The 27,793-nt window shown below is 41.2% G+C and overlaps 2 protein-coding genes and 1 long non-coding RNA gene across 4 annotated transcripts in view; 2 read left to right on the top strand and 1 right to left on the bottom strand.

The window, feature by feature from the left end:
• The first annotated feature begins 1,208 nt into the window (after positions 1-1,208).
• On the top strand, positions 1,209-20,895 carry LOC115127094 (zinc finger protein 883-like). Its single transcript, XM_065000894.1, has 4 exons — positions 1,209-1,708; positions 1,952-2,193; positions 3,394-3,568; positions 17,273-20,895. The coding sequence occupies exons 1-4, from the start codon at positions 1,423-1,425 to the stop codon at positions 18,454-18,456; spliced, it is 1,887 nt and encodes a 628-aa protein (XP_064856966.1). The 5' UTR covers positions 1,209-1,422; the 3' UTR covers positions 18,457-20,895.
• On the bottom strand, positions 2,530-15,578 carry LOC135559983 (uncharacterized). Its single transcript, XR_010458626.1, has 2 exons — positions 15,025-15,578; positions 2,530-3,529 (listed from the first exon to the last, which is right to left on the bottom strand). It is a non-coding gene; the product is annotated as an uncharacterized LOC135559983 (long non-coding RNA).
• A 546-nt stretch (positions 20,896-21,441) lies between the features above and the next one.
• Positions 21,442-27,793, top strand: part of LOC115118310 (zinc finger and SCAN domain-containing protein 2-like) — a 38,642-nt gene continuing 32,290 nt past the window's right edge. The window contains exons 1-2 of one of the 2 annotated variants that reach the window (XM_065000891.1): positions 21,449-22,031; positions 25,179-26,608. In XM_065000891.1, the coding sequence (XP_064856963.1) occupies positions 21,722-22,031; positions 25,179-26,128 (1,260 nt within the window). In that variant the 5' untranslated portion in view covers positions 21,449-21,721 and the 3' untranslated portion in view covers positions 26,129-26,608. Of the gene's footprint in view, positions 22,032-25,178; positions 26,609-27,793 lie in introns of those variants that run through there. The other variant, XM_065000893.1, reaches the window with a different exon arrangement.

Raw genomic sequence — 27,793 nt, 5'->3', positions numbered from 1 at the left:
TGCAAAGATTTGGCATGGCTCCCCAGATCCTCAAAATGTTCTACAGCTGCACCATTGAGAGCATCCTGAGTGGTTGCATCACCGCCTGGTATGGCAACTGCTCAGCATCTGGCCGTAAGCCGATAGGTAGCCTAGTGGTTAGAGTGTTGGGCCAGTAACTGAAAGCTTGTTAGATCGAATCCCGAGCTGACAAGGTAAAAATCTGCCATTCTGTCCCTGAACAAGGCAGTTAACCCACTGTTCTCCGGTAGGCCGTCATTGTAAATAAGAATTTGTTCTTAACTGACTTGCCTCGTTAAATAAAAAATAAAATACAGAGGGTAGTGCATCACTGATGCCGAGCTTCCTGCCATCACATGGAAGTGGTACCGGAGCGGCAAGTCTCGGACCAAAAGGCTCCTTAACAGCTTCTACCCATAAGACTGCTGAACAATTACTCAAATGGCCACCGGACTATTTACATTGACCCCCTCTGTTTGTTTTGCACACTGCTGCTACTCGCTGTTGATTATCTATGCATACTCACTTCACCCCTACCTACATGTACACTGCTGCTACTCGCTGTTGATTATCTATGCATACTCACTTCACCCCTACCTACATGTACACTGCTGCTACTCGCTGTTGATTATCTATGCATACTCACTTCACCCCTACCTACATGTACAAATGACCTCGACTAACCTGTACTCCCACACATTGACCCCCTGTATATAGCCTCATTACTGTTATTTTACTGTGTTACTTTTTAATATTTTTTTACTTTAGTTTATTTGATAAATGTTTTCTTAAATCTTCTTGAACTGCACTGTTGGTTAAGAGCTTGTAAGTAAAGCATTTCACGGTGATGTCTACACTTGTGGTAATTGGCACAATTATTTTTGAAAAAATAAAAATAAAATCAAGTTTGATTTGATGTGTTCAGTATATATTCAGTATAAATTCAGTATGTACATATTCATATCCAGGGCTTAGAGGAATGTATCAGCTGTAACAAAAGAGAAAACATATTTGCTTATTTGGAATTATTTGTTATGTCATTCAGACATTGTTTGCCAGAATAAATAGTGTGGTGAATATTTATTCTAAACTGTGTTACCCACTCCAGTCAACAGATGGCGATGTGAGTATTTTAGGTGGCGCTTCTTGCGTGACGTCTAATCCTGTGTGACGGCACCGGATGTTTCATCAACAACAACAACACGGCTACTAATTCAACCACATCGGTAGCTTGCTAGCCAACATAAAACTGAAACATTGAATCTCTGAATAATTGTATAACTACACGAATCCCATAGTTTTAAACACAGCGCTGTTAATGTATGTACTAGTTGATTTAAACTTAATTCGCTTGCTAAATTTGCTACGGAGCCTACTAGCACCAGGGTAGTCGATAATGCTAGCTAGCTAACATCCCCGACCATGAACTCACAAAGTTACTCCCCCCCTGCTGAAGAAGAGGTCTGCTGGATGGAGAAACAAGCTCTTAGGCTGAACGTTGTCGTAAAAGAGGAAGATGGTGATATTACCGTGAAAGGAGAGGAAGAAACATTCAGAATGAAAAAATATAAAATGGAGGCTATCACGTTGAAAGAAGAAGAGGATGTTGAAGTGAAAGAAGAGAAAATACCGTTTGTTGTGAAAAAGGAAGGGGGGATCGAGGCTGTCACATTGAAAGAAGAGGAGACTGAATATCTGATTAACACAAGTGAGTACTATCTTAAAAACAGGGGCATAAACTATGCAGTTGTTGAACCAATATGTGGTTTTAAAGAAGCATTCTGTTGACTTCCATTTTAGTGTAGTTTGTATTCAGAGTTCTCTCGTCAATTCCTCTCCGACGGAAGAGCCTAGGATGATGAGTGATATGTCTGAAATCATATGACGGTAGAGAGCAAGCTACACCCCTCTGTTTTTTTTGTAACCGATAGTCAAACTCTTCCCTTTACAGAGCCAAAAACGAGGCAATATGCTCCTTTCTGGCCCTCCCAGAGCTCTACATTGAAAGAGGACATCAGAAAGATACAGGAAGGATCTAGCGTGGCACCCGTGAGCCCCAGACAGTTTGGTGGTGATGATGACGACGCCATTAACTGCAACGGAGAACGGGACATGAAGGATTGGTTTCCTAGCAACAGACTGGAGGCGGAGTCGGCTCCAGAGAAGCACAAGCCAGTGCAGAGGGAGGGTGGTGTGAGTATAGAATATAGGCTTATCCTATAAATTCATGAAAACGAACTATGTGCTTTTTGGTTGATATTTTTTTTTTGCCTCTAACTTTCTCACTCGTCATTATTCACCATTCATTCAGGATTATCCGTAATTGTGGCATCCACATTAATGTAGAACTTAATGTAAAATTAATGTAAAACATTAATGTAAAACTTAATTAATGTAAAACATATTATATTCTTATTTATATTACAAGTGACTCCAAAATGATACAATACACTATTTACTATTAATTTATATTTGGCACGAAATTATCTGAAACACTACCAAAACAAAACAGAAAATGCATCCAAAAAGTTTGTAGAGTCAAATGCTTGATGTAATCATTGTGTGCTAGGAATATGGGACAAAATACGACACTTTTTACTACTTTAATACACATAAAGGTGAATTTGTCCCAATACTTTTGGTCCCCTAAAATCAGGGGGACATTGTACAAAAAGTGGTGTACTTTCTAAATGGTTCACCTGATATGGATGAAAAATACCCTCAAATTAGACATGACAGTATGCACTTTAACCTCATAGTCATTGTATCATTTCAAATCCAAAGTGCCGGAGTACAAAGACAAAACAACAACAACAGCAGCATGTGTCACTGTCCCATTACTGTTGGAGCTCACTGTATGTAAATGTAGTTGGTAAATAGAGGTTCCTCCCCTTGGACTTTCTCCTCCATTTACAGCAGGAGGTTCCTCCCCTTGGACTTTCTCCTCCAATTACAGCAGGAGGTTCCTCCCCTTGGACTTTCTCCTCCAATTACAGCAGGAGGTTCCTCCCCTTGGACTTTCTCCTCCAATTACAGCAGGAGGTTCCTCCCCTTGGACTTTCTCCTCCAATTACAGCAGGAGGTTCCTCCCCTTGGACTTTCTCCTCCAATTACAGCAGGAGGTTCCTCCCCTTGGACTTCCTCCTCCATTTACAGCAGGAGGTTCCTCCCCTTGGACTTTCTCCTCCAATTACAGCAGGAGGTTCCTCCCCTTGAACTTTCTCCTCCAATTACAGCAGGAGGTTCCTCCCCTTGGACTTTCTCCTCCAATTACAGCAGGAGGTTCAGAGAATGAGAGGACTCAAGGGGAAGACTTTTGAGAATGTTAAATTCCTTGTCAGGTAGGAGAGTTTTCCCCTAAATTGATTGTCTTTATTTTTTTGTGGTTTTCAGAACACATCTCTCCCACACCCCTCCCCTGTCCCCGAGTCCCCGGGTCGTGCCTCTCCCGGTAGCGCCTTAATGTGGGGTCTGAAGAGGGTGTCTGTGAGGCTGGTGGACTGCAGGAAAACAACGGGGCTGAGTGGAACTGTGAGAGAAGGAGAAGAGGGTGATTCAATGGCATCAAGTAATAACAACTGTGTGTGATTAGATTGGATTAGACCAGGGGTTCCCAAACTTCTTCACTCGGGCGGTGCCCCCTTCCAGTAATGGGGAACATCCCGCGCCCCCTCCCTCGCACACGCCACGTCTTTCTATGGGCACAAACTGTTCACATCCCTCTTGTTTGGTTGAGAGAATATTGCAGGTTTCAAGCTATGCATGATGTCATGGGGTGCTAACAAAATGTAGCCGTTTTAAAGCACATTTTCTTGTAATTCTATACATTTTGCCATGTCTAATGTGCACTCAAATTATTAGAAAATTACAATAATAATATATGGGGGGGGGGACCAATATAAAAAATATGTTAGCTGACATGGGCTAGTTGATCTGGACATTTCTGACTAATTATAAATAGCTTTCTAAGGTATGTAATGACTGACAAGACGAGGAACTGATGATCCAGTGCCCAATTTTTATATTGCACTTTGTGTATTTTACTATTACCACTTTCAAGAGTACGTTTAAAGCCGGACTGAGTTCCTTTAAAGTCCCGCGACCCCACTGGATTAGACTCCAATCTGCTTCTGTTACAGTTCATTTATTACGAAGGGGGGATATATCACCGCTCAACAGAAATGGGGAACTAACAAATAAGCCCTGAACAACCACCAGGAAACAGGTGGGCTTATAGGAGGGGGTCTCAGACACTCATGGGAGTGTAGGAAACAGGTGGGCTTTTAGGAGGGGGTCTCAGACACTCATGGGAGTGTAGGAAACAGGTGGGCTTTTAGGAGGGGGTCTCAAAGACACCCATGGGGGTGTCAGCTGGAAGTTAAAAAGCAACAAAAATCAGGGGCCTAATAGACACCCACCATTAGTGCCCACTAAATTTGTCCCAGAAAAGGCAAACCAAACTAAAAACCCACACCAACTTATAATAAAAACACTGGTGGAGCAAACCACAGAGGAGAACACAATGGGAAAATATTTGTTTTGATCACACTCAAAGAGGAGGAGGAGCTCAACCTCGGTAAAGCACTTCCAACGTCTCTCACGCCAACTGGAGCGCTGGGCCAGCCGCTCTTAAATATCAACTGTGTCAGCACAGGTGAATCTAACGACTGACTAGCGAGACAACAGGTGCAACACATCCTGACCAACAAGAATGATTCCAATTAATCAAACAGAATCAACTTCGAAAAATGAAATCGAGCAAAGCCTATAACAGGGGGCCACCTAACATCTCATAGCAAAAATACAAACACAAGCCTATAACAGGGGGCAACCTAACATCTCATAGCAGAAATACAAACACAAGCCTATAACAGAGGGCAACCTAATATCTCATAGCAGAAATACAAACACAAGCCTATAACAGGGGGCAACCTAACATCTCATAGCAGAAATACAAACACAAGCCTATAACAGAGGGCAACCTAATATCTCATAGCAGAAATACAAACACAAGCCTATAACAGGGGGCAACCTAACATCTCATAGCAAAAATACAAACACAAGCCTATAACAGAGGGCAACCTAACATCTCATAGCATGTCATTATACTGTCAGACCTGGGATCTGTAAACCAGACAAGATCTTGTTGTCATTATACTGTCAGACCTGGGATCTGTAAACCAGACAACATCTTGTTGTCATTATACTGTCAGACCTGGGATCTGTAAACCAGACAACATCTTGTTGTCATTATACTGTCAGACCTGGGATCTGTAAACCAGACAAGATCTTGTTGTCATTATACTGTCAGACCTGGGATCTGTAAACCAGACAACATCTTGTTGTCATTATACTGTCAGACCTGGGATCTGTAAACCAGACAACATCTTGTTGTCATTATACTGTCAGACCTGGGATCTGTAAACCAGACAAGATCTTGTTGTCATTATACTGTCAGACCTGGGATCTGTAAACCAGACAACATCTTGTTGTCATTATACTGTCAGACCTGGGATCTGTAAACCAGACAACATCTTGTTGTCATTATACTGTCAGACCTGGGATCTGTAAACCAGACAACATCTTGTTGTCATTATACTGTCAGACCTGGGATCTGTAAACCAGACATGACACAGACAACATCTTGTTGTCATTATTCTCCTTATAACGGGCCCTAAAATATGGAGTATGTCTAGATTCAGAAATGCAATTAATTTTTCCCATTCATTTATTCAACATATTAGTAGGCTCAGAAGTACCCTTTTTTGATTTGGTTAAATAATAGACATATTGTTTTAAATAATACACTCTTCTCGTACGTTACATTTAATTTCCAGAGAGGCTTTTTGGAGACCCGGCCTACCCTGTATTTCTCACAACATTTCATCCATAGAAGGGTTCTTTGGAGGAAGGATTGTTGACATCTATTTGGAATTTGTATCTTAAAGCATAATTGAGAAATAATTACTTGCAGTTACGATATTTGTGAGATTTTTAGGCCTTACCTAGGCCTCCTTTAAGACTCCATAATGTTTCATCATTAGATGCTACAGGCCTCCTTTAAGACTCCATAATGTTTAATCTGCAGGTGCTACAGGTCTCCTTTAAGACTCCATAATATTTCATCATTAGATGCTACAGGCCTCCTTTAAGACTCCATAATGTTTCATCATTAGATGCTACAGGCCTCCTTTAAGACTCCATAATGTTTAATCTGTAGGTGCTACAGGCCCCCTTTAAGACTCCATAATGTTTCATCTGCAGGTGATACAGGCCTCCTTTAAAACTCCATAATGTTTAATCTGTAGGTGCTACAGGCCTCCTTTAAGATTCCATAATGTTTCATCATTAGATGCTACAGTCCTCCTTTAAGACTCCATAATGTTTCATCATTAGATGCTACAGTCCTCCTTTAAGACTCCATAATGTTTCATCATTAGATGCTACAGTCCTCCTTTAAGACTCCAAAATGTTTCATCATTAGATGCTACAGGCCTCCTTTAAGATTCCATAATGTTTCATCATTAGATGCTACAGTCCTCCTTTAAGACTCCATAATGTTTCATCATTAGATGCTACAGTCCTCCTTTAAGACTCCATAATGTTTCATCATTAGACGCTACAGTCCTCCTTTAAGACTCCATAATGTTTCATCATTAGATGCTACAGTCCTCCTTTAAGACTCCAAAATGTTTCATCATTAGCTGTTACAGGCCTCCTTTAAAACTCCATAATGTTTAATCTGTAGGTGCTACAGGCCTCCTTTAAGATTCCATAATGTTTCATCATTAGATGCTACAGTCCTCCTTTAAGACTCCATAATGTTTCATCATTAGATGCTACAGTCCTCCTTTAAGACTCCATAATGTTTCATCATTAGATGCTACAGTCCTCCTTTAAGACTCCAAAATGTTTCATCATTAGATGCTACAGGCCTCCTTTAAGATTCCATAATGTTTCATCATTAGATGCTACAGTCCTCCTTTAAGACTCCATAATGTTTCATCATTAGATGCTACAGTCCTCCTTTAAGACTCCATAATGTTTCATCATTAGACGCTACAGTCCTCCTTTAAGACTCCATAATGTTTCATCATTAGATGCTACAGTCCTCCTTTAAGACTCCAAAATGTTTCATCATTAGCTGTTACAGTCCTCCTTTAAGACTCCAAAATGTTTCATCATTAGATGCTACAGTCCTCCTTTAAGACTCCATAATGTTTCATCATTAGATGCTACAGTCCTCCTTTAAGACTCCATAATGTTTCATCATTAGATGCTACAGTCCTCCTTTAAGACTCCATAATGTTTCATCATTAGATGCTACAGTCCTCCTTTAAGACTCCATAATGTTTCATCATTAGATGCTACAGTCCTCCTTTAAGACTCCATAATGTTTCATCATTAGATGCTACAGTCCTCCTTTAAGACTCCATAATGTTTCATCATTAGATGCTACAGTCCTCCTTTAAGACTCCATAATGTTTCATCATTAGATGCTACAGTCCTCCTTTAAGACTCCATAATGTTTCATCATTAGATGCTACAGTCCTCCTTTAAGACTCCAAAATGTTTCATCATTAGCTGTTACAGGCCTCCTTTAAAACTCCATAATGTTTAATCTGTAGGTGCTACAGGCCTCCTTTAAGATTCCATAATGTTTCATCATTAGATGCTACAGTCCTCCTTTAAGACTCCATAATGTTTCATCATTAGATGCTACAGTCCTCCTTTAAGACTCCATAATGTTTCATCATTAGATGCTACAGTCCTCCTTTAAGACTCCAAAATGTTTCATCATTAGATGCTACAGGCCTCCTTTAAGATTCCATAATGTTTCATCATTAGATGCTACAGTCCTCCTTTAAGACTCCATAATGTTTCATCATTAGATGCTACAGTCCTCCTTTAAGACTCCATAATGTTTCATCATTAGACGCTACAGTCCTCCTTTAAGACTCCATAATGTTTCATCATTAGATGCTACAGTCCTCCTTTAAGACTCCAAAATGTTTCATCATTAGCTGTTACAGGCCTCCTTTAAAACTCCATAATGTTTAATCTGTAGGTGCTACAGGCCTCCTTTAAGATTCCATAATGTTTCATCATTAGATGCTACAGTCCTCCTTTAAGACTCCATAATGTTTCATCATTAGATGCTACAGTCCTCCTTTAAGACTCCATAATGTTTCATCATTAGATGCTACAGTCCTCCTTTAAGACTCCAAAATGTTTCATCATTAGATGCTACAGGCCTCCTTTAAGATTCCATAATGTTTCATCATTAGATGCTACAGTCCTCCTTTAAGACTCCATAATGTTTCATCATTAGATGCTACAGTCCTCCTTTAAGACTCCATAATGTTTCATCATTAGACGCTACAGTCCTCCTTTAAGACTCCATAATGTTTCATCATTAGATGCTACAGTCCTCCTTTAAGACTCCAAAATGTTTCATCATTAGCTGTTACAGTCCTCCTTTAAGACTCCAAAATGTTTCATCATTAGATGCTACAGTCCTCCTTTAAGACTCCATAATGTTTCATCATTAGATGCTACAGTCCTCCTTTAAGACTCCATAATGTTTCATCATTAGATGCTACAGTCCTCCTTTAAGACTCCATAATGTTTCATCATTAGATGCTACAGTCCTCCTTTAAGACTCCATAATGTTTCATCATTAGATGCTACAGTCCTCCTTTAAGACTCCATAATGTTTCATCATTAGATGCTACAGTCCTCCTTTAAGACTCCATAATGTTTCATCATTAGATGCTACAGTCCTCCTTTAAGACTCCATAATGTTTCATCATTAGATGCTACAGTCCTCCTTTAAGACTCCATAATGTTTCATCATTAGATGCTACAGTCCTCCTTTAAGACTCCATAATGTTTCATCATTAGATGCTACAGTCCTCCTTTAAGACTCCATAATGTTTCATCATTAGATGCTACAGTCCTCCTTTAAGACTCCATAATGTTTCATCATTAGATGCTACAGTCCTCCTTTAAGACTCCATAATGTTTCATCATTAGATGCTACAGTCCTCCTTTAAGACTCCATAATGTTTCATCATTAGATGCTACAGTCCTCCTTTAAGACTCCATAATGTTTCATCATTAGATGCTACAGTCCTCCTTTAAGACTCCATAATGTTTCATCATTAGATGCTACAGTCCTCCTTTAAGACTCCATAATGTTTCATCATTAGATGCTACAGTCCTCCTTTAAGACTCCATAATGTTTCATCATTAGATGCTACAGTCATCCTTTAAGACTCCATAATGTTTCATCATTAGATGCTACAGTCCTCCTTTAAGACTCCATAATGTTTCATCATTAGACGCTACAGTCCTCCTTTAAGACTCCATAATGTTTCATCATTAGATGCTACAGTCCTCCTTTAAGACTCCAAAATGTTTCATCATTAGCTGTTACAGGCCTCCTTTAAAACTCCATAATGTTTAATCTGTAGGTGCTACAGGCCTCCTTTAAGATTCCATAATGTTTCATCATTAGATGCTACAGTCCTCCTTTAAGACTCCATAATGTTTCATCATTAGATGCTACAGTCCTCCTTTAAGACTCCATAATGTTTCATCATTAGATGCTACAGTCCTCCTTTAAGACTCCATAATGTTTCATCATTAGATGCTACATAATGTTTCATCATTAGATGCCAGTCCTTTAAGACTCCATAATGTTTCATCATTAGATGCTACAGTCCTCCTTTAAGACTCCATAATGTTTCATCATTAGATGCTACAGTCCTCCTTTAAGACTCCATAATGTTTCATCATTAGATGCTACAGTCCTCCTTTAAGACTCCATAATGTTTCATCATTAGATGCTACAGTCCTCCTTTAAGACTCCATAATGTTTCATCATTAGATGCTACAGTCCTCCTTTAAGACTCCATAATGTTTCATCATTAGATGCTACAGTCCTCCTTTAAGACTCCATAATGTTTCATCATTAGATGCTACAGTCCTCCTTTAAGACTCCATAATGTTTCATCATTAGATGCTACAGTCCTCCTTTAAGACTCCATAATGTTTCATCATTAGATGCTACAGTCCTCCTTTAAGACTCCATAATGTTTCATCATTAGATGCTACAGTCCTCCTTTAAGACTCCATAATGTTTCATCATTAGATGCTACAGTCCTCCTTTAAGACTCCATAATGTTTCATCATTAGATGCTACAGTCCTCCTTTAAGACTCCATAATGTTTCATCATTAGATGCTACAGTCCTCCTTTAAGACTCCATAATGTTTCATCATTAGATGCTACAGTCCTCCTTTAAGACTCCATAATGTTTCATCATTAGATGCTACAGTCCTCCTTTAAGACTCCATAATGTTTCATCATTAGATGCTACAGTCCTCCTTTAAGACTCCATAATGTTTCATCATTAGATGCTACAGTCCTCCTTTAAGACTCCATAATGTTTCATCATTAGATGCTACAGTCCTCCTTTAAGACTCCATAATGTTTCATCATTAGATGCTACAGTCCTCCTTTAAGACTCCATAATGTTTCATCATTAGATGCTACAGTCCTCCTTTAAGACTCCATAATGTTTCATCATTAGATGCTACAGTCCTCCTTTAAGACTCCATAATGTTTCATCATTAGATGCTACAGTCCTCCTTTAAGACTCCATAATGTTTCATCATTAGATGCTACAGTCCTCCTTTAAGACTCCATAATGTTTCATCATTAGATGCTACAGTCCTCCTTTAAGACTCCATAATGTTTCATCATTAGATGCTACAGTCCTCCTTTAAGACTCCATAATGTTTCATCATTAGATGCTACAGTCCTCCTTTAAGACTCCATAATGTTTCATCATTAGATGCTACAGTCCTCCTTTAAGACTCCATAATGTTTCATCATTAGATGCTACAGTCCTCCTTTAAGACTCCATAATGTTTCATCATTAGATGCTACAGTCCTCCTTTTTATTTGTATTTATTTTTATTTATTTCACCTTTATTTAACCAGGTAGGCTAGTTGAGAACACCTTTATTTAACCAGGTAGGCTAGTTGAGAACACCTTTATTTAACCAGGTAGGCTAGTTGAGAACACCTTTATTTAACCAGGTAGGCTAGTTGAGAACACCTTTATTTAACCAGGTAGGCTAGTTGAGAACACCTTTATTTAACCAGGTAGGCTAGTTGAGAACACCTTTATTTAACCAGGTAGGCTAGTTGAGAACACCTTTATTTAACCAGGTAGGCTAGTTGAGAACAAGTTCTCATTTGCAACTGCGACCTGGCCAAGATAAAGCATAGCAGTGTGAACAGACAACACAGAGTTACACATGGAGTAAACAATTAACAAGTCAATAACACAGTAGAGAAAAAAAAGAAAAAAGGGGGAGTCTATATACAATGTGTGCAAAAGGCATGAGGAGGTAGGCGAATAATTACAATTTTGCAGATTAACACTGGAGTGATAAATGATCAGATGGTCGTGTACAGGTAGAGATATTGGTGTGCAAAAGAGCAGAAAAGTAAATAAGTAAAACAGTATGGGGATGAGGTAGGTGAAAATGGGTGGGCTATTTACCAATAGACTATGTACAGCTGCAGCGATCGGTTAGCTGCTCAGATAGCTGATGTTTGAAGTTGGTGAGGGAGATAAAAGTCTCCAACTTCAGTGATTTTTGCAATTCGTTCCAGTCACAGGCAGCAGAGTACTGGAACGAAAGGCGGCCAAATGAGGTGTTGGCTTTAGGGATGATCAATGAGATACACCAGCTGGAGCGCGTGCTACGGATGGGTGTTGCCATCGTGACCAGTGAACTGAGATAAGGCGGAGCTTTACCTAGCATGGACTTGTAAATGACCTGGAGCCAGTGGGTCTGGCGACGAATATGTAGCGAGGGCCAGCCGACTAGAGCATACAAGTCGCAGTGGTGGGTGGTATAAGGTGCTTTTGTGACAAAACGGATGGCACTGTGATAGACTGCATCCAGTTTGCTGAGTAGAGTGTTGGAAGCCATTTTGTAGATGACATCGCCGAAGTCGAGGATCGGTAGGATAGTCAGTTTTACTAGGGTAAGCTTGGCGGCGTGAGTGAAGGAGGCTTTGTTGCGGAATAGAAAGCCGACTCTTGATTTGATTTTGGATTGGAGATGTTTGATATGAGTCTGGAAGGAGAGTTTGCAGTCTAGCCAGACACCTAGGTACTTATAGATGTCCACATATTCAAGGTCGGAACCATCCAGGGTGGTGATGCTAGTCGAGCATGCGGGTGCAGGCAGCGATCGGTTGAAAAGCATGCATTTGGTTTTACTAGCGTTTAAGAGCAGTTGGAGGCCACGGAAGGAGTGTTGTATGGCATTGAAGCTCGTTTGGAGGTTAGATAGCACAGTGTCCAATGACTGGCCGAAATTATATAGAATGGTGTCGTCTGCGTAGAGGTGGATCAGGGAATCGCCCGCAGCAAGAGCGACATCATTGATATATACAGAGAAAAGAGTCGGCCCGAGAATTGAACCCTGTGGCACCCCCATTGAGACTGCCATAGGACCGGACAGCATGCCCTCCGATTTGACACACTGAACTCTGTCTGCAAAGTAATTGGTGAACCAGGCAAGGCAGTCATCCGAAAAACCGAGGCTACTGAGTCTGCCGATAAGAATATGGTGATTGACAGAGTCGAAGGCCTTGGCAAGGTCGATGAAGACGGCTGCACAGTACTGTCTTTTATCGATGGCGGTTATGATATCGTTTAGTACCTTGAGTGTGGCTGAGGTGCACCCGTGACCGGCTCGGAAACCAGATTGCACAGCGGAGAAGGTACGGTGGGATTCGAGATGATCAGTGACCTGTTTGTTGACTTGGCTTTCGAAGACCTTAGATAGGCAGGGCAGGATGGATATAGGTCTGTAACAGTTTGGGTCCAGGGTGTCTCCCCCTTTGAAGAGGGGGATGACTGCGGCAGCTTTCCCAATCCTTGGGGATCTCGGACGATATGAAAGAGAGGTTGAACAGGCTGGTAATAGGGGTTGCGACAATGGCGGCGGATAGTTTCAGAAATAGAGGGTCCAGATTGTCAAGCCCAGCTGATTTGTACGGGTCCAGGTTTTGGAGCTCTTTCAGAACATCTGCTATCTGGATTTGGGTAAAGGAGAACCTGGAGAGGCTTGGGCGAGGAGCTGCGGGGGGGGGGGGCGGAGCTGTTGGCCGAGGTTGGAGAAGCCAGGCGGAAGGCATGGCCAGCCGTTGAGAAATGCTTATTGAAGTTTTCGATAATCATGGATTTATCGGTGGTGACCGTGTTACCTAGCCTCAGTGCAGTGGGCAGCTGGGAGGAGGTGCTCTTGTTCTCCATGGACTTCAGTGTCCCAGAACCTTTTGGAGTTGGAGCTACAGGATGCAAACTTCTGCCTGAAGAAGCTGGCCTTAGCTTTCCTGACTGACTGCGTGTATTGGTTCCTGACTTCCCTGAACAGTTGCATATCACGGGGACTATTCGATGCTATTGCAGTCCGCCACAGGATGTTTTTGTGCTGGTCGAGGGCAGTCAGGTCTGGAGTGAACCAAGGGCTGTATCTGTTCTTGGTTCTGCATTTTTTGAACGGAGCATGCTTATCTAAAATGGAGAGGAAGTTACTTTTAAAGAATGACCAGGCATCCTCAACTGACGGGATGAGGTCAATGTCCTTCCAGGATACCCGGGCCAGGTCGATTAGGAAGGCCTGCTCACAGAAGTGTTTTAGGGAGCGTTTGACAGTGATGAGGAGTGGTCGTTTGACTGCGGCTCCGTAGCGGATACAGGCAGTGAGGCAGTGGTCGCTGAGATCCTGGTTGAAGACAGCGGAGGTGTATTTGGAGGGCCAGTTGGTCAGGATGACGTCTATGAGGGTGCCCTTGTTTACAGAGTTAGGGTTGTACCTGGTGGGTTCCTTGATGATTTGTGTGAGATTGAGGGCATCTAGCTTAGATTGTAGGACTGCTGGGGTGTTAAGCATATCCCAGTTTAGGTCACCTAACAGAACAAACTCTGAAGCTAGATGGGGGGGCGATCAATTCACAAATGGTGTCCAGGGCACAGCTGGGAGCTGAGGGGGGTCGGTAGCAGGCGGCAACAGTGAGAGACTTATTTCTGGAGAGAGTAATTTTCAAAATTAGTAGTTCGAACTGTTTGGGTATGGACCTGGAAAGTATGACATTACTTTGCAGGCTATCTCTGCAGTAGACTGCAACTCCTCCCCCTTTGGCAGTTCTATCTTGACGGAAGATGTTATAGTTGGGTATGGAAATCTCTGAATTTTTGGTGGCCTTCCTGAGCCAGGATTCAGACACAGCAAGGACATCAGGGTTAGCAGAGTGTGCTAAAGCAGTGAGTAAAACAAACTTAGGGAGGAGGCTTCTGATGTTGACATGCATGAAACCAAGGCTTTTTCGATCACAGAAGTCAACAAATGAGGGTGCCTGGGGACATGCAGGGCCTGGGTTTACCTCCACATCACCCACGGAACAGAGAAGGAGTAGTATGAGGGTGCGGCTAAAGGCTATCAAAACTGGTCGCCTAGAGCGTTGGGGACAGAGAATAAGAGGAGCAGGTTTCTGGGCTTGGTAGAATATATTCAGGGCATAATGCGCAGACAGGGGTATGATGGGGTGCGGGTACAGCGGAGGTAAGCCCAGGCCCCGGGTGATGATGAGAGAGGTTGTATCTCTGGACATGCTGGTTGTAATGGGTGAGATCACCGCATGTGTGGGAGGTGGGACAAAGGAGTTATCCGGGGTATGAAGAGTGGAACTAGGGGTCCATTGTGAACTAAAACAATGATAACTAACCTGAACAACAGTATACAAGGGATATTGACATTTGAGAGAGACATACAGCGAGGCATACAGTAATCACAGGTGTTGAATTGGGAAAGCTAGCTAAAACAGTAGGTTAGACAACAACAGCTAATCAGCTGGCACGACAATAGCAGGTAAAATGGCGTTGACTAGGCAACGGGGCCAACAGATAAAACAAACAAGCAGAATGGAGTACCGTGATTAATGGACAGTCCAGCGTGCATCAGCTATGTGGCCAAGAGATCAGTGTCCAGGGGGCAGCGGTGGATGGGGCAGGGAAGCTGGACTGGCGAGTGTTATCCAGGTTTTAAAAAACTAACAATGACTAAATAGCTTGTAGCTAGTTAGTTAGCTGGTTAGCTTCTGGAGGTTCTTGAGTGTGTTCTGAAAAAATAAAAATAATAGCGATTCCGTATCACATTGGATGAGGCAGGTTTCCGGAAGGTATAAACAAATTAAAAATCAAAAAGCAATAGAAAGTAAATATGGGTGTTTGGGACGCGGCGATGCAGACGGTTAGCAGGCCTGTGCTAGCAAGCTAACAGTTCGTAGATAGCTAGCTAGCTAGTTGTGAAGATCCAGCTGAAAAATGTTCCATTTGCGGTGGGAATCCGGGGAAGAATCCAGGGATGAAAAAATAAATAGGTCCGTTATGCTCTGGTTAGAGTCGCGTTGTTCGAACTGACGAGAGCTTTCCGGGCTGAAGGTTAGCTGAAGACCGCTAGCTGGCTAGCTTCAGTTGAGCTTCAGTTGAGGGGTTCCGGTTCCGAAGTAAATATAAATATAAATACTTTAGGAAAAATAGCTACATTGGGTGAGGCGGGTTGCAGGAGAGTATTTGGAAGCTTAGGTTTAGCAAAAAGTTTTTAAAGAGATATGCAAAGAAAAATATGTAAAAAACCGAAAAAGATATACACAGGGGACACGGCACGACAGGACGACTTACTGCTACGCCATCTTGGATCAGCAAGACTCCATGTTTCATCATTAGATGCTACAGGTCTCCTTTAAGACTCCATAATGTTTCCTCATTAGATGCTACAGTCTTCCTTTAAGACTCCATAATGTTTCATCATTAGAAGACTCCATAATGTTTAATCTGCACAGTCCTCCTTTAAGACTCCATCATTATGTTTAATCTGTTTCAGATGTGATACAGTCCTCCTTTAAGACTCCATAATGTTTCATCATTAGATGCTACAGGTCTCCTTTAAGACTCCATAATGTTTCATCATTAGATACTACAGTCCTCCTTTAAGACTCCATAATGTTTAATCTGCAGGTGCTACAGGTCTCCTTTAAGACTCCATAATGTTTCATCATTAGATGCTACAGGCCTCCTTTAAGACTCCATAATGTTTAAACTGCAGGTGATACAGTCCTCCTTTAAGACTCCATAATGTTTCATCATTAGATGCTACAGGTCTCCTTTAAGACTCCATAATGTTTCATCATTAGATGCTACAGTCCTCCTTTAAGACTCCATAATGTTTCATCATTAGATGCTACAGGCCTCCTTTAAGACTCCATAATGTTTAAACTGCAGGTGATACAGGCCTCCTTTAAGACTCCATAATGTTTAATCTGTAGGTGCTACAAAGAGAGAGAGAGAAAAGGGTCATATGAAGCTTTACTAGAATATGTGAGGTGTTATTTATGAACATTGAAAAATAGAAATACACATTGAAAATATAACAGGTTTGATTTAGCACATTAAAATATATATATTGTTGAACATAATGTACTCTACGGGCATATCAATGTTACAGAGTGGGATGTCTGCTACTTGTAGAGTTACGATCCAATTTGCTTTACCAACAGAATGAATGTGAAAATGGATACAAAAAGTTCACCTTCTGCTGGTGATTTGTAAGATGTTTTAACGATACAAGTAAATGGAGGGCTATGATTGGTTACATGGCTTCCTGGGCCATACCACCAATTCGTTGCCTTTTGTATAAAAATAAATATATGATTTTTACAAAAATGTCCATTCTGTCATGTTCAGCTTCATAAAAAACAAGTTTTCCTATTTATGTTTTTTTGTCCAGTATAGGAATTGTTAAAGGGATCCTGGGATTTGTATCTACTTTCCCAGAGTCAGAGGAACACGTGGATACCATACCATGTTTACCATCAAAGAGTGGGCCACCAACAAAACATTATCAATGGATCAAATGCATCCTATGACATTGATTTAAATACTGTAGTCCTCTATCTATTAGGATAGAGCTCTGTTCAGCCTAAAAACATGACATTCCATGACGGCAAGATTCGAGTTGGACCTCTACATAATGTTGTTGTTTTTTAATAATATTTTTTTACTGTCCCCAGGTTATTGAGGGATCTGATTTAGATTAAACTTCATAGCAAGACAGTTGTGTCATATGGAGGTTTAATTGAGGTCTCGATTTAAATAAACACTCTGGGTTTGTCTTTGGCAGGAGAAAGACCAGACTCAGAGGAACCAGAGACATCAGCTAGACGACACCACTGCTCGCAGTGTGGAAAGAGTTTTACCCGGCTATTACACGTGAAAAGACATGAGAAGACACACACAGGAGAAAAGCCCTTCCACTGCTCCCATTGTGGACAGAGTTTTACCAGGTTATATAGCCTGAAAAGACATGAAAGGACACACACAGGAGAAAAGCCTTTCCACTGCTCCCAGTGTGGAAAGAGTTTTACCCGTTTATGGCACTTGAACATGCATGAGAGAAGGCACACAGGAGAGAAGCCTCACGGCTGCTCCGATTGTGGAAAGACTTTTACCCAATCATGGCACCTGAAAATGCATACGAGAATGCACACAGGAGAAAAGCCCTTCCCCTGCTCCCATTGTGGAAAGAGTTTTGCCCAGTTAGGGAGCCAGAAAGAACATGAAAGAGTACACTCTGGAGAAAAGCCCTTCCAGTGCTCCCATTGTGGAAAGAATTTTACCTGGATAGGGAACCTGAAAACTCATGAGAGGACACATACAGGAGAGAAGCCTTTCCACTGCTCCTTGTGTGGAAAGAGTTTTACTCAGGTAGGGGGGCTGATCAAACATACGAGAATACACAAAGGAGAGAAGCCTTTCCACTGCTCCCTGTGTGGAAAGAGTTTTACTCAGTTATGGACTTTAAAAACACATCAGTGGACACACACAGAAGAAAAGCCTCACACCTGCTCCCAGTGTGGAAAGGGTTTTGTTACATTACGGGGCCTGAAAAAGCATGAGAGAATACATACAGGGGAGGAGAAGCCTTATCAATGCTCTCATTGTGGGAAAGGTTTCGGACGATCAGGGTATCTAAAAGTGCATGAAAGAATGCACACTGAAGAGAAACCATATCAATGCTCCCAATGTGAAAATACATTCTTCTCACCAGGGGACGTGAAAAAACATGAGAGAACACACTCTGTAGAGAGGCCTTTCCATTGTTCCCAGTGTGGAAAGAGATTTATTCAGTCATCGCATCTGAAAGAGCACACAAGAATACACACAGGAGAAAATCCATTCCAATGCTCTCATTGTGGAAAGGGTTTTAACAGGTTAAGGAGACTGAAAACACATGAGATGACACACAGGAAAATAACTTTTCCACTGCTCCCAGTGTGGAGAGTTTCACCCAGTCAAGATACCTGAAAAAGCATGCGCTAACATACTCTGCAGAGAAGCCTTGAAAGAGAGAAGCTATTCCACTGCTCCCAGTGGGGAAAAATATTTACCTAGTTAGGGAACCTGAAAGACCATGGACCCCACACTGGGGAGTTGCCTTACATCTGCTCCCAGTGTGGAAAGAGAGATTTCACATAAACACAGGCAGTTTAGCTAGGTAGTTGGCTAGGTAATTAAACTAGCTAGCTGGCTAGGTAGTTAAGCTGGCTAGGTAGTTAAGTTAGCTAGCAGAGAAAACAGTCTATGACTAGGGTGCCTGGAGTCTTGGACAATTTTTGGGCCTTCCTCTGACACCGCCTGCTATAGAGGTCCACCGCCTGGTATAGAGGTCATGACGTGCCCTTGGGCAGTTCTATGACGGTCTTAAGTACTCTGTTTCTGGGTCTGTATAATTGGAATATGTGACTGTGGGACACAGGGAGAGACTTGGCCGAACTTTATCATTCAAAAGGTTGGATGGTGAAACCGTATTTCTGTAAATCCGGACAGTTCGAATGGTCGGTGGGAAATCAAGGAATGTCGAATTTGTTTCCTTTGGTGACCTCATTAAAGACAGAAGACCCACATTACTGTATGTTTGTTTGTTTGTATACACATCTCAACTACTATCTGAATGTTGTATAAAATAAATGATTAAGCATAAGAATACTTTTGAAAATATAACAATTTGATTTTAGTGTTCTAAATGAGAATTGTTTTTCATAACTTATGATCAGGCAGTGGCCACGCCAAAACATCCCAGGTTGCTGCTGGTGTGTGAAGTGGTTCTAGCTGTGACCTGAATCATCAACCATTGAGATCATGGAGCGGTAGTGACATGGTTGGCAATTTAAATACAGACCAGAGGACGTAGGGACTCAGTCCATACTTTACAAATGGTTAAGAAAATCTCTACAAAACTGAACACTACGTATTCAGTCTGCAGCTGTTTGAGTACCTTAGTCTGGTAAACGCGACGGATCGAACGACGAATGGTACTCTGAAAGATCCATTCTGGAGAACATTTCACTATCGAACAACCATTGGTATGCCTGACGTATCTATTATAACAAGCTACAACTACATTACATTTACATTTAAGTCATTTAGCAGACGCTCTTATCCAGAGCGACTTACAAATTGGTGCATTCACCTTATGACATCCAGTGGAACAGTAGTGCATCTAAAAGATTTTGATCTCTGGTGGACTTGACTTTCTGTCGACTGATTCAGCAGACGGACGGGCGATCACAGAGAGTGACAACAGAGCTATACACTCGTAAATATGTCAATTGCAATTTATTTTCGAATGAGCAGCTGTTCATGTGCAAAAGGGTTGGCATTTCCATGAGCGTGGTTATCAATTGTATGTACATGGGTCCAATTTGTTTTCCCCACTCTTTATCGGTCCCCACCCCTTTCCTTTGTCTACCAAGCCGTCATATCGGTTTAGTCCCCTAGGGACTTTTCAGTGTATCATGTGAGTAACCAATGTATAACCTGTCCTGTGTGTGTCTTTATGTAATTCTGTGTGATTTATTTAGTTAGTTAGTAAATAAATAATTACGCCAATTTGAATATCGCTGATTCATAATTTATGCTAGGGTTCGTGCAGATATCCAAGGGGTTTTGCGAAATTTTGAATATGACTGAGGTAATAATACATAAATAAGTGACTAATCGATAAGTTATGAAAATATCTGAAGGGATTTCAATTTGGGAAATTGTAACTATTTAAACAACATTTTCCTGTGGTGCCCCTGACTCCCTAGTTAATTTCTATTCCGTGATTAGTTTAATCACATGACATGATGTATTCATATAACACTATGTATTCAGGACATTAAGTTAATTTCTTTGCCACATTTTTTGCAGATTTACTTTAGTGCCTTTTACCAAACTTTTTGATGAATATTTGTATTCTGTTTGTATTCAAGCTTCATTCTTTTCACTCTGTCATTTAGGTTAGTCTTGTGGGGTTACTTCAAATAGTCTTGTGGAGTAACTTCAAATAGTCTTGTGGAGTAACTTCAATGTTGTTGATCCATCCTCAGTTTTCTCCTTTCACAGGCATTAAACTCTGTAACAGTTTTAAAGTCACCATTGGCTTCATGGTGAAATCCCTGAGCAGTTTCCTTCCTCTCTGGCAACTGAATTAGGAAGGACGTATGTATCTTTGTAGTGACTAGGTGTATGGATACACCACCCAAAGTGTATAAGCTAAAACACAAAGCCAACAAGCAACTTGACAGATCTTAAAGAATTTTATGGAATAATAATCTGCAAATATAAGATTTATCCAGAAAGACTCACAGCTGTAATCTCTTCCAAAGGTGATTCTAGCATGTATTGAATCAGTGGTGTGAATATTTATGTAAATTAGATATTTCTATTTTGCATTTTCAATAAATTTGCAAACTTATCACATCACTTTGTCATTATGGTGTATTGTGTTTAGATCAATGAGAATTTGTATTTATTTAATCCATGTTGCATTCAGGCTTTAACACAACAAAATCTGGAATAAGTCAAGGGGTATGAATACTTTCTGAAGGCACTGTAACTCTGAGCCGGATGCTGGATGTAACTCTGAGCCGAATGCTGGGTGTAACTCTGAACCGGATGTTATACTAGATGAAACATCCAGTTTATAACCCTGTGTTACAGCCCCAACTGCACATTTTCCATCATATTTTGTTGCAATAAAGAAAGTTATACAGAAGACCATTCCAGCCCTGCTTAACTGAGACTAAAATTGTATCTTTTGAAGATTTCTCCTGCCGTTTGTTACACAGGTCGCAATGATTTTCTTTCTGCGACATTGCTTTTCGAAATATCCTGAGTAAATGAAAACCTGCCTAGTGTTTAATTAATTGCAAGAATATTATTTTTGTTAAATTGCGTTTACCCACATGAGTCAGCAGATGGCAATACGAGTCTTTCAGCTGGTGCCTCTTGCGTGACGTATAATCTAATGGACGGCGCGGGACGCTTCTTCAACAACAGCTACAACTCTGCTACTGATTCAGCCATCTTTACAGCTAGCTAGCCAACATAACACCGAAACATTGGAGCTCATTGACCATTTTTTGGTGTATATTAACCTCCGTGTTTTAAACACACCATCTGCTTATTTACTATACTTCATAAAATGTCATATTTATGTTGTCGGTAAGATTACTTATTAACTTATTGCCTAGTAACGTTAGTGGGCTATTCGCTAATGCTAACTAGCTAGCTAACATATTCGACCATGAGCTTGTCCCTTGCTAAAGAAGAGCAGGTCTGCTGGACAGAGAAAGAAGCTCCTGTGAAAGAGGAGGAGGGAGAGGAGGCTGTCACAGTTAAAAAATATGAAGCTGTTACATTGAAAGAAGAAGAAGAAGCTTTCAGAGTGAAAGAGGAGGATGTTACTGTGAAGGAAGACTACGAGGAAGAGGAAGAAGTTTTCGGAGTGAAAGGGGAGGAAGAGGCGACGACTGTCACAGTGAAAGAAGAGGAGGGGGAGATTACTGTCACATTGGAGGAGGAAGAAGAGCAGACCGGAGATCTGATTAACACCAGTGAGTAGTGTACTATCTTAAAAACATGGGCACAAGCGCCGCAGTTGTTGATCCAAACGAGTGGTTTTTAAGGGGAAATCTGCAGTTGAAACAATATCAAAGCGAGATCCCCGCCCCTGTTCCTGTAAAAATCTGAGGGATGGGGCTGATGAAACGTAACCACTCTCAGATTCATAGACAGAACTATGGATGCAAAGACTGACCACCCAAAACGATAGTTTTAACCTTGTTTTGATTGTATATAGTGGGTTCTGGTGGGGGTATGACAGTTGAACTAAGCTCACGAGGCATTAATAACTTATATTTTCAAGAATCAATGGGTACATGTAATTAATGTATAAGCCCAGAAAGGTGGACGTAGCAACTGCAGATTTCCCCTTTATTTATCTTTATTAAATGGGCATTCTACTGAAGTTCTACACTTTGAGCCATTTGTTCTGTAGTAGGAATTGTTAAAGGTATGGAATCGCCGAGACTCAGATGTCTTACTTTCAATGTATGCCAAACAACAACAAAAAACATTGATTTCAAAGCTGAACAAACCTTTCCACTCTATGCACAATCACTACTTTTAACATTTGACAACAACAACAACGAAACACTTATACTGTCAGGAACTGTGCAGATGCAAAATTTGGTTACAGGATGTTGGTTCCATCTCCCTTTTGTGTTTGTGTACATTCCAAAAAAACACTTAAATATTCACTCCGAATTAAGAATCAACGATGTCTGCAGAAAGAATGAGGTGTCATCTATGACATCACACACTGACTTTGAAAAACATCTGTTTTGGTTATTGAAGTACAGTAAGGGAAGTGGGTTCTCTCTTCGTGGTGATGTATCCTGAATAGGTACACAAAGGTAGAAATATGCACTGTCCTACTTTGCATATTCGGGTATTGTTCTATACACTGGCTATTATTTTAATGAGCTTCTGCCCCCCAAACAAGACCACATTTGGTTGGTCCGGACACATTCTGAAGTTTGGACATCAAAGGACATCAAAGGACAGAACATAACATAACTGTAGAGTGCAGTACAGAACATAACAGCGGAGTTCAGAACAGTAGAGTTCAGTACATTACAGTAGAGTGCAGTACATGACATGACAGTAGAGTGCAGTACATAACAGTAGAGTGCAGTACATGACATGACGGTAGAGTGCAGTACATAACATAGAGGGCAGTACATGACAGTATAGTGCAGTACATAACATAACAGTAGAGTGCAGTACAGAACAGTAGAGTGCAGTACAGAACAGTAGAGTACAGTTCAGAACAGTAGAGTGCAGTACAGAACATAACAGTAGAGTGCAGTACAGAACATAGCAGTAGAGTGCAGTACAGAACATAGCAGTAGAGTGCAGTACAGAACAGTAGAGTGCAGTACAGAACAGTAGAGTGCAGTACAGAACAGTAGAGTGCAGTACAGAACAGTAGAGTGCAGTACAGAACAGTAGAGGGCAGTACATGACAGTATAGTGCAGTACATAACATAACAGTAGAGTGCAGTACAGAACAGTAGAGTACAGTTCAGAACAGTAGAGTACAGTACAGAACATAACAGTAGAGTGCAGTACAGAACAGTAGATTTCAGTACAGAACAGAACAGTAGAGTGCAGTACAGAACAGTAGATTTCAGTACAGAACAGTAGATTTCAGTACAGAACAGAACAGTAGAGTGCAGTACAGAACAGTAGATTTCAGTACAGAACAGAACAGTAGAGTGCAGTACAGAACAGTAGATTTCAGTACAGAACAGAACAGTAGAGTACAGAACAGAACAGTAGAGTGCAGTACAGAACAGTAGAGTACAGAACAGAACAGTTGAGTGCAGTACAGAACATTACAGTAGAGTGCAGTACATAACATTACAGTAGAGTGCAGTACAGAACATTACAGTAGAGTGCAGTACAGAACATAACAGTTGAGTGCAGTACAGAACATAACAGTTGAGTGCAGTACAGAACAGAACAGTTGAGTGCAGTACAGAACAGAACAGTAGAGTGCAGTACAGAACATAACAGTTGAGTGCAGTACAGAACATAACAGTTGAGTGCAGTACAGAACAGAACAGTTGAGTGCAGTACAGAACAGAACAGTAGAGTGCAGTACAGAACAGAACAGTTGAGTGCAGTACATAACATTACAGTAGAGTGCAGTACATAACATTACAGTAGAGTGCAGTACATAACATTACAGTAGAGTGCAGTACATAACATTACAGTAGAGTGCAGTACAGAACATAACAGTAGAGTTCAGTAAAAAACAGAACAGTAGATTTCAGTACAGAACTTCCTATGGCTTCCATTAAATGTCAACAGTCTTTAGAAATTGTTTCAGGCTTGTATTCTGAACAATGTGGGAGTAAGACCACTCTGAATGAGTGGACCATTCAGTGTCTCAGAGAGAGCGTGCCTTTCTTGTTTTCCTTTTATATTGACAAAGCTTTTGTCCGGTTTAAATATTATTGATTATTATGACTAAAAACAACTTGAGGATTGATTATATTTTCGTCTTCCTGTTGTGACTGCCTTTGAGCCTGTGGATTACTGAACAAAACGCTTTTTTGGAGGTTTTTTGGATATAAAGAGGGACTTTATCGAATGAAACAAACATTTATTGAGTAAATGGTAGTCTTGTGAGTGCAACCATATGAAGATCATCAAAGGTAAGTGATTAATTTTAGCGTTTTTCTGACTTGTGTAACAGTACAGAACGGAACAGTAGAATGCAGTACAGAACATTACATAACAGAGTGCAGTAACTCCTCCACTTGGCTGGTAACTGTTTGTAATGATTTGTCTGCTGGGCGCTGTTCTCAGATAATCGCATGGTTTGCTTTCGCCGTAAAGCCTTTTTGAAATCTGACACCGTGGTTGGATTAACGAGAAGTTCATCTTTAAACCGATGTATAACACTTGTATGTTTTTATGAATTTTTATGATGAGTATTTCTGTTTTTGAATTTGGCGCTCTGCAATTTCACTGGATGTTGGCCGGGTGGGACGCTACCGTCCCACACCCCTAGAGAGGTTAATGGCCTATAATGTCAATTTCTACGTGTAAAATTGTCATTACTTCAAAGGTAACAGAGAGCCCACTCTGGAAATTCTCTGTTAAACTGAAAAATACTCTGTCTTTGGCAGGAGAGAGACCAGACTCTTACTCTGAAAGTGGGACGTGTCCCGCTGAGGAACCAGACCCAGTGATGTCCAAATCAGCAAGACCACATCACTGCTCTCAGTGCGGAAAGAGATTTATCCAGTTAGGGCACCTGAAAAAACATAAGAGAACGCACACTGGAGAGAAGCCTTATCACTGCTTTCAATGTGAAAATAGATTTTCCTCATCAGGTTCCCTGAAATCACATGAGAGAATACACTCAGGAGAGAAGCCGTTCCAATGCTCCCAGTGTGGAAAGATATTTTCCTCATCAGGTTCCCTGAAGTCACATGAGAGAATACACTCAGGAGAGAAGCCGTTCCAATGCTCCCAGTGTGGAAAGAGATTCTCACGGGCATCGCATCTTAAATTGCATAAGAGTGTACACACAGGAGAAAAACCATTCCAATGCTCCCAGTGTGGAAATAGTTTTACATCATCAGATTCCCTGAAAAGACATATAGGTTTACACTCTGGAGAAAAGCCTTACCACTGCTCAGAGTGTGGGAAGAGATTTAGCCGGTTAAACGGCCTGAAACGACATGAGAGAATACACACTGGAGAGAAGCCCTACCAATGCTCCCAGTGTCAAAATAGTTTTTCCCAGCCCGCATACCTGAAATACCATGAAAGAACACACACGGGAGAGAAGCCTTACCATTGCTCACAGTGCGGAAAGAATTTCACCATGTCATGTAACTTGAAAACACACGAGAGAATACACTCAGGAGAGAAGCCCTATCAATGCTCCCAGTGTGGAAAGAGTTTTAACCAGCTAGGGAGTCTGAAAATACATGAGCGAGCACACACAGCGGAGAAGCCTTACCACTGCTCCCAGTGTGGAAAGAGTTTTAAGAAATTAGGCAAACTGAAACAGCATGAGAAAGTACACACAAGCGTGAAGCCTTTTGGAATTACTCCCACTGTGGAATAAAATTAACATGAGCTAACAAACTCTGTAGAGTAGCCTTTCCACTGATCCTACTGTGGAATGAGATTTACCTTGGTAAGGCAACTGACAGAGCATGAAAGAATCCACACTAGAGAGAAACAATATCAATGCTCCCAGTATGGAGAGATATTTACCCAGTTAGGGAACCTGAAGGACCATGAGGTAACAAACACAGGGGAGAAGAGAACAGGGGAGAAGCCTTACCACTGCTCCCAGCGTGGAAAGAGCTCTAGTACATCACACATACTTAGAATTCATGAGAGAACAAGTGCTCCCATTATCTCATATTTGTTACAGAAAATGTGTGCTTTTTGTTATGCCATATGAAATCTAATTGGATAAAGTCTACTAAAAAAGAATTGGTATGTTTTAAAACAAATCTCAAGACATGAATTCTTGAGTATAGAGCACATCAGATTCCATTTGTATGCTTTATGTGATTAAATTGTTATTTTCAAACTCTTGGCTCTCTCTCTCTGTGTGTGTGTGTGTGTGTGTGTGTGTCATTCCTCTACATATAATCCGGTTATGTTTGCATGTGATGCTTGTGTGGCTTGAAAGGAATAGTATGGTCTCATCTTGAAAGGAATAGTATGGTCTCATCTTGAAAGGAATAGTATGGTCTCATCTTGAAAGGAATAGTATGGTCTCATCTTGAAAGGAATAGTATGGTCTCATCTTGAAAGGAATAGTATGGGCTCATCTTGAAAGGAATAGTATGGGCTCATCTTGAAAGGAATAGTATGGTCTCATCTTGAAAGGAATAGTATGGTCTCATCTTGAAAGGAATAGTATGGGCTCATCTTGAAAGGAATAGTATGGTCTCATCTCGGTAACAAACAAAAACACTTTGGATGTGAAAAATAGCAAGTTTACAACAATAGAGTACCCCAAAAAATTAACACACTACCTGTTCATAACGGTATTTATTAATAATATGTATTCCTATTCAGCGTCTACATCGGGGTAGAAGACACTACCTGTAAGATGTAAGAGAAAACATGTCTGGTTATTTTGATATTATTTTTTAGGAGAGGTGTTGGCTAGGGGAGTAGAACACCTGTTTAGGAGAGGTGCTGGCTAGGGGAGTAGAACACCTGTTTAGGAGAGGTGCTGGCTAGCAGAGTAGAACACCTGTTTAGGAGAGGTGCTGGCTAGGGGAGTAGAACACCTGTTTAGGAGAGGTGCTGGCTAGGGGAGTAGAACACCTGTTTAGGAGAGGTGCTGGCTAGGGGAGAAGAACACCTGTTTAGGAGAGGTGCTGGACAGGGGAGTAAAACACCTGTTTAGGAGATGGTGCTGGCTAGCAGACTACACCTGTTTAGGAGAGGTGCTGGCTAGCAGAGTAGAACAGAGAACACCTGTTTAGGAGAGGTGCTGGCTAGAACACCTTTTAGAGAGGTGCTGGCTTTGCGTTAGGAGAGGTGCTGGCTAGCAGAGTAGAACACCTGTTTAGGAGAGGTGCTGGCTAGGGGAGTAGAACACCTGTTTAGGAGAGGTGCTGGCTAGCAGAGTAGAACACCTGTTTAGGAGAGGTGCTGGCTAGGGGAGTAGAACACCTGTTTAGGAGAGGTGCTGGCTAGGGGAGTAGAACACCTGTTTAGGAGAGGTGCTGGCTAGGGGAGAAGAACACCTGTTTAGGAGAGG

The sequence above is a fragment of the Oncorhynchus nerka genome, linkage group LG15, assembly GCF_034236695.1.
Source record: "Oncorhynchus nerka isolate Pitt River linkage group LG15, Oner_Uvic_2.0, whole genome shotgun sequence".
NCBI lineage: Eukaryota > Metazoa > Chordata > Actinopteri > Salmoniformes > Salmonidae > Oncorhynchus > Oncorhynchus nerka.
This window is presented reverse-complemented; position numbering and strand designations above follow the sequence as displayed.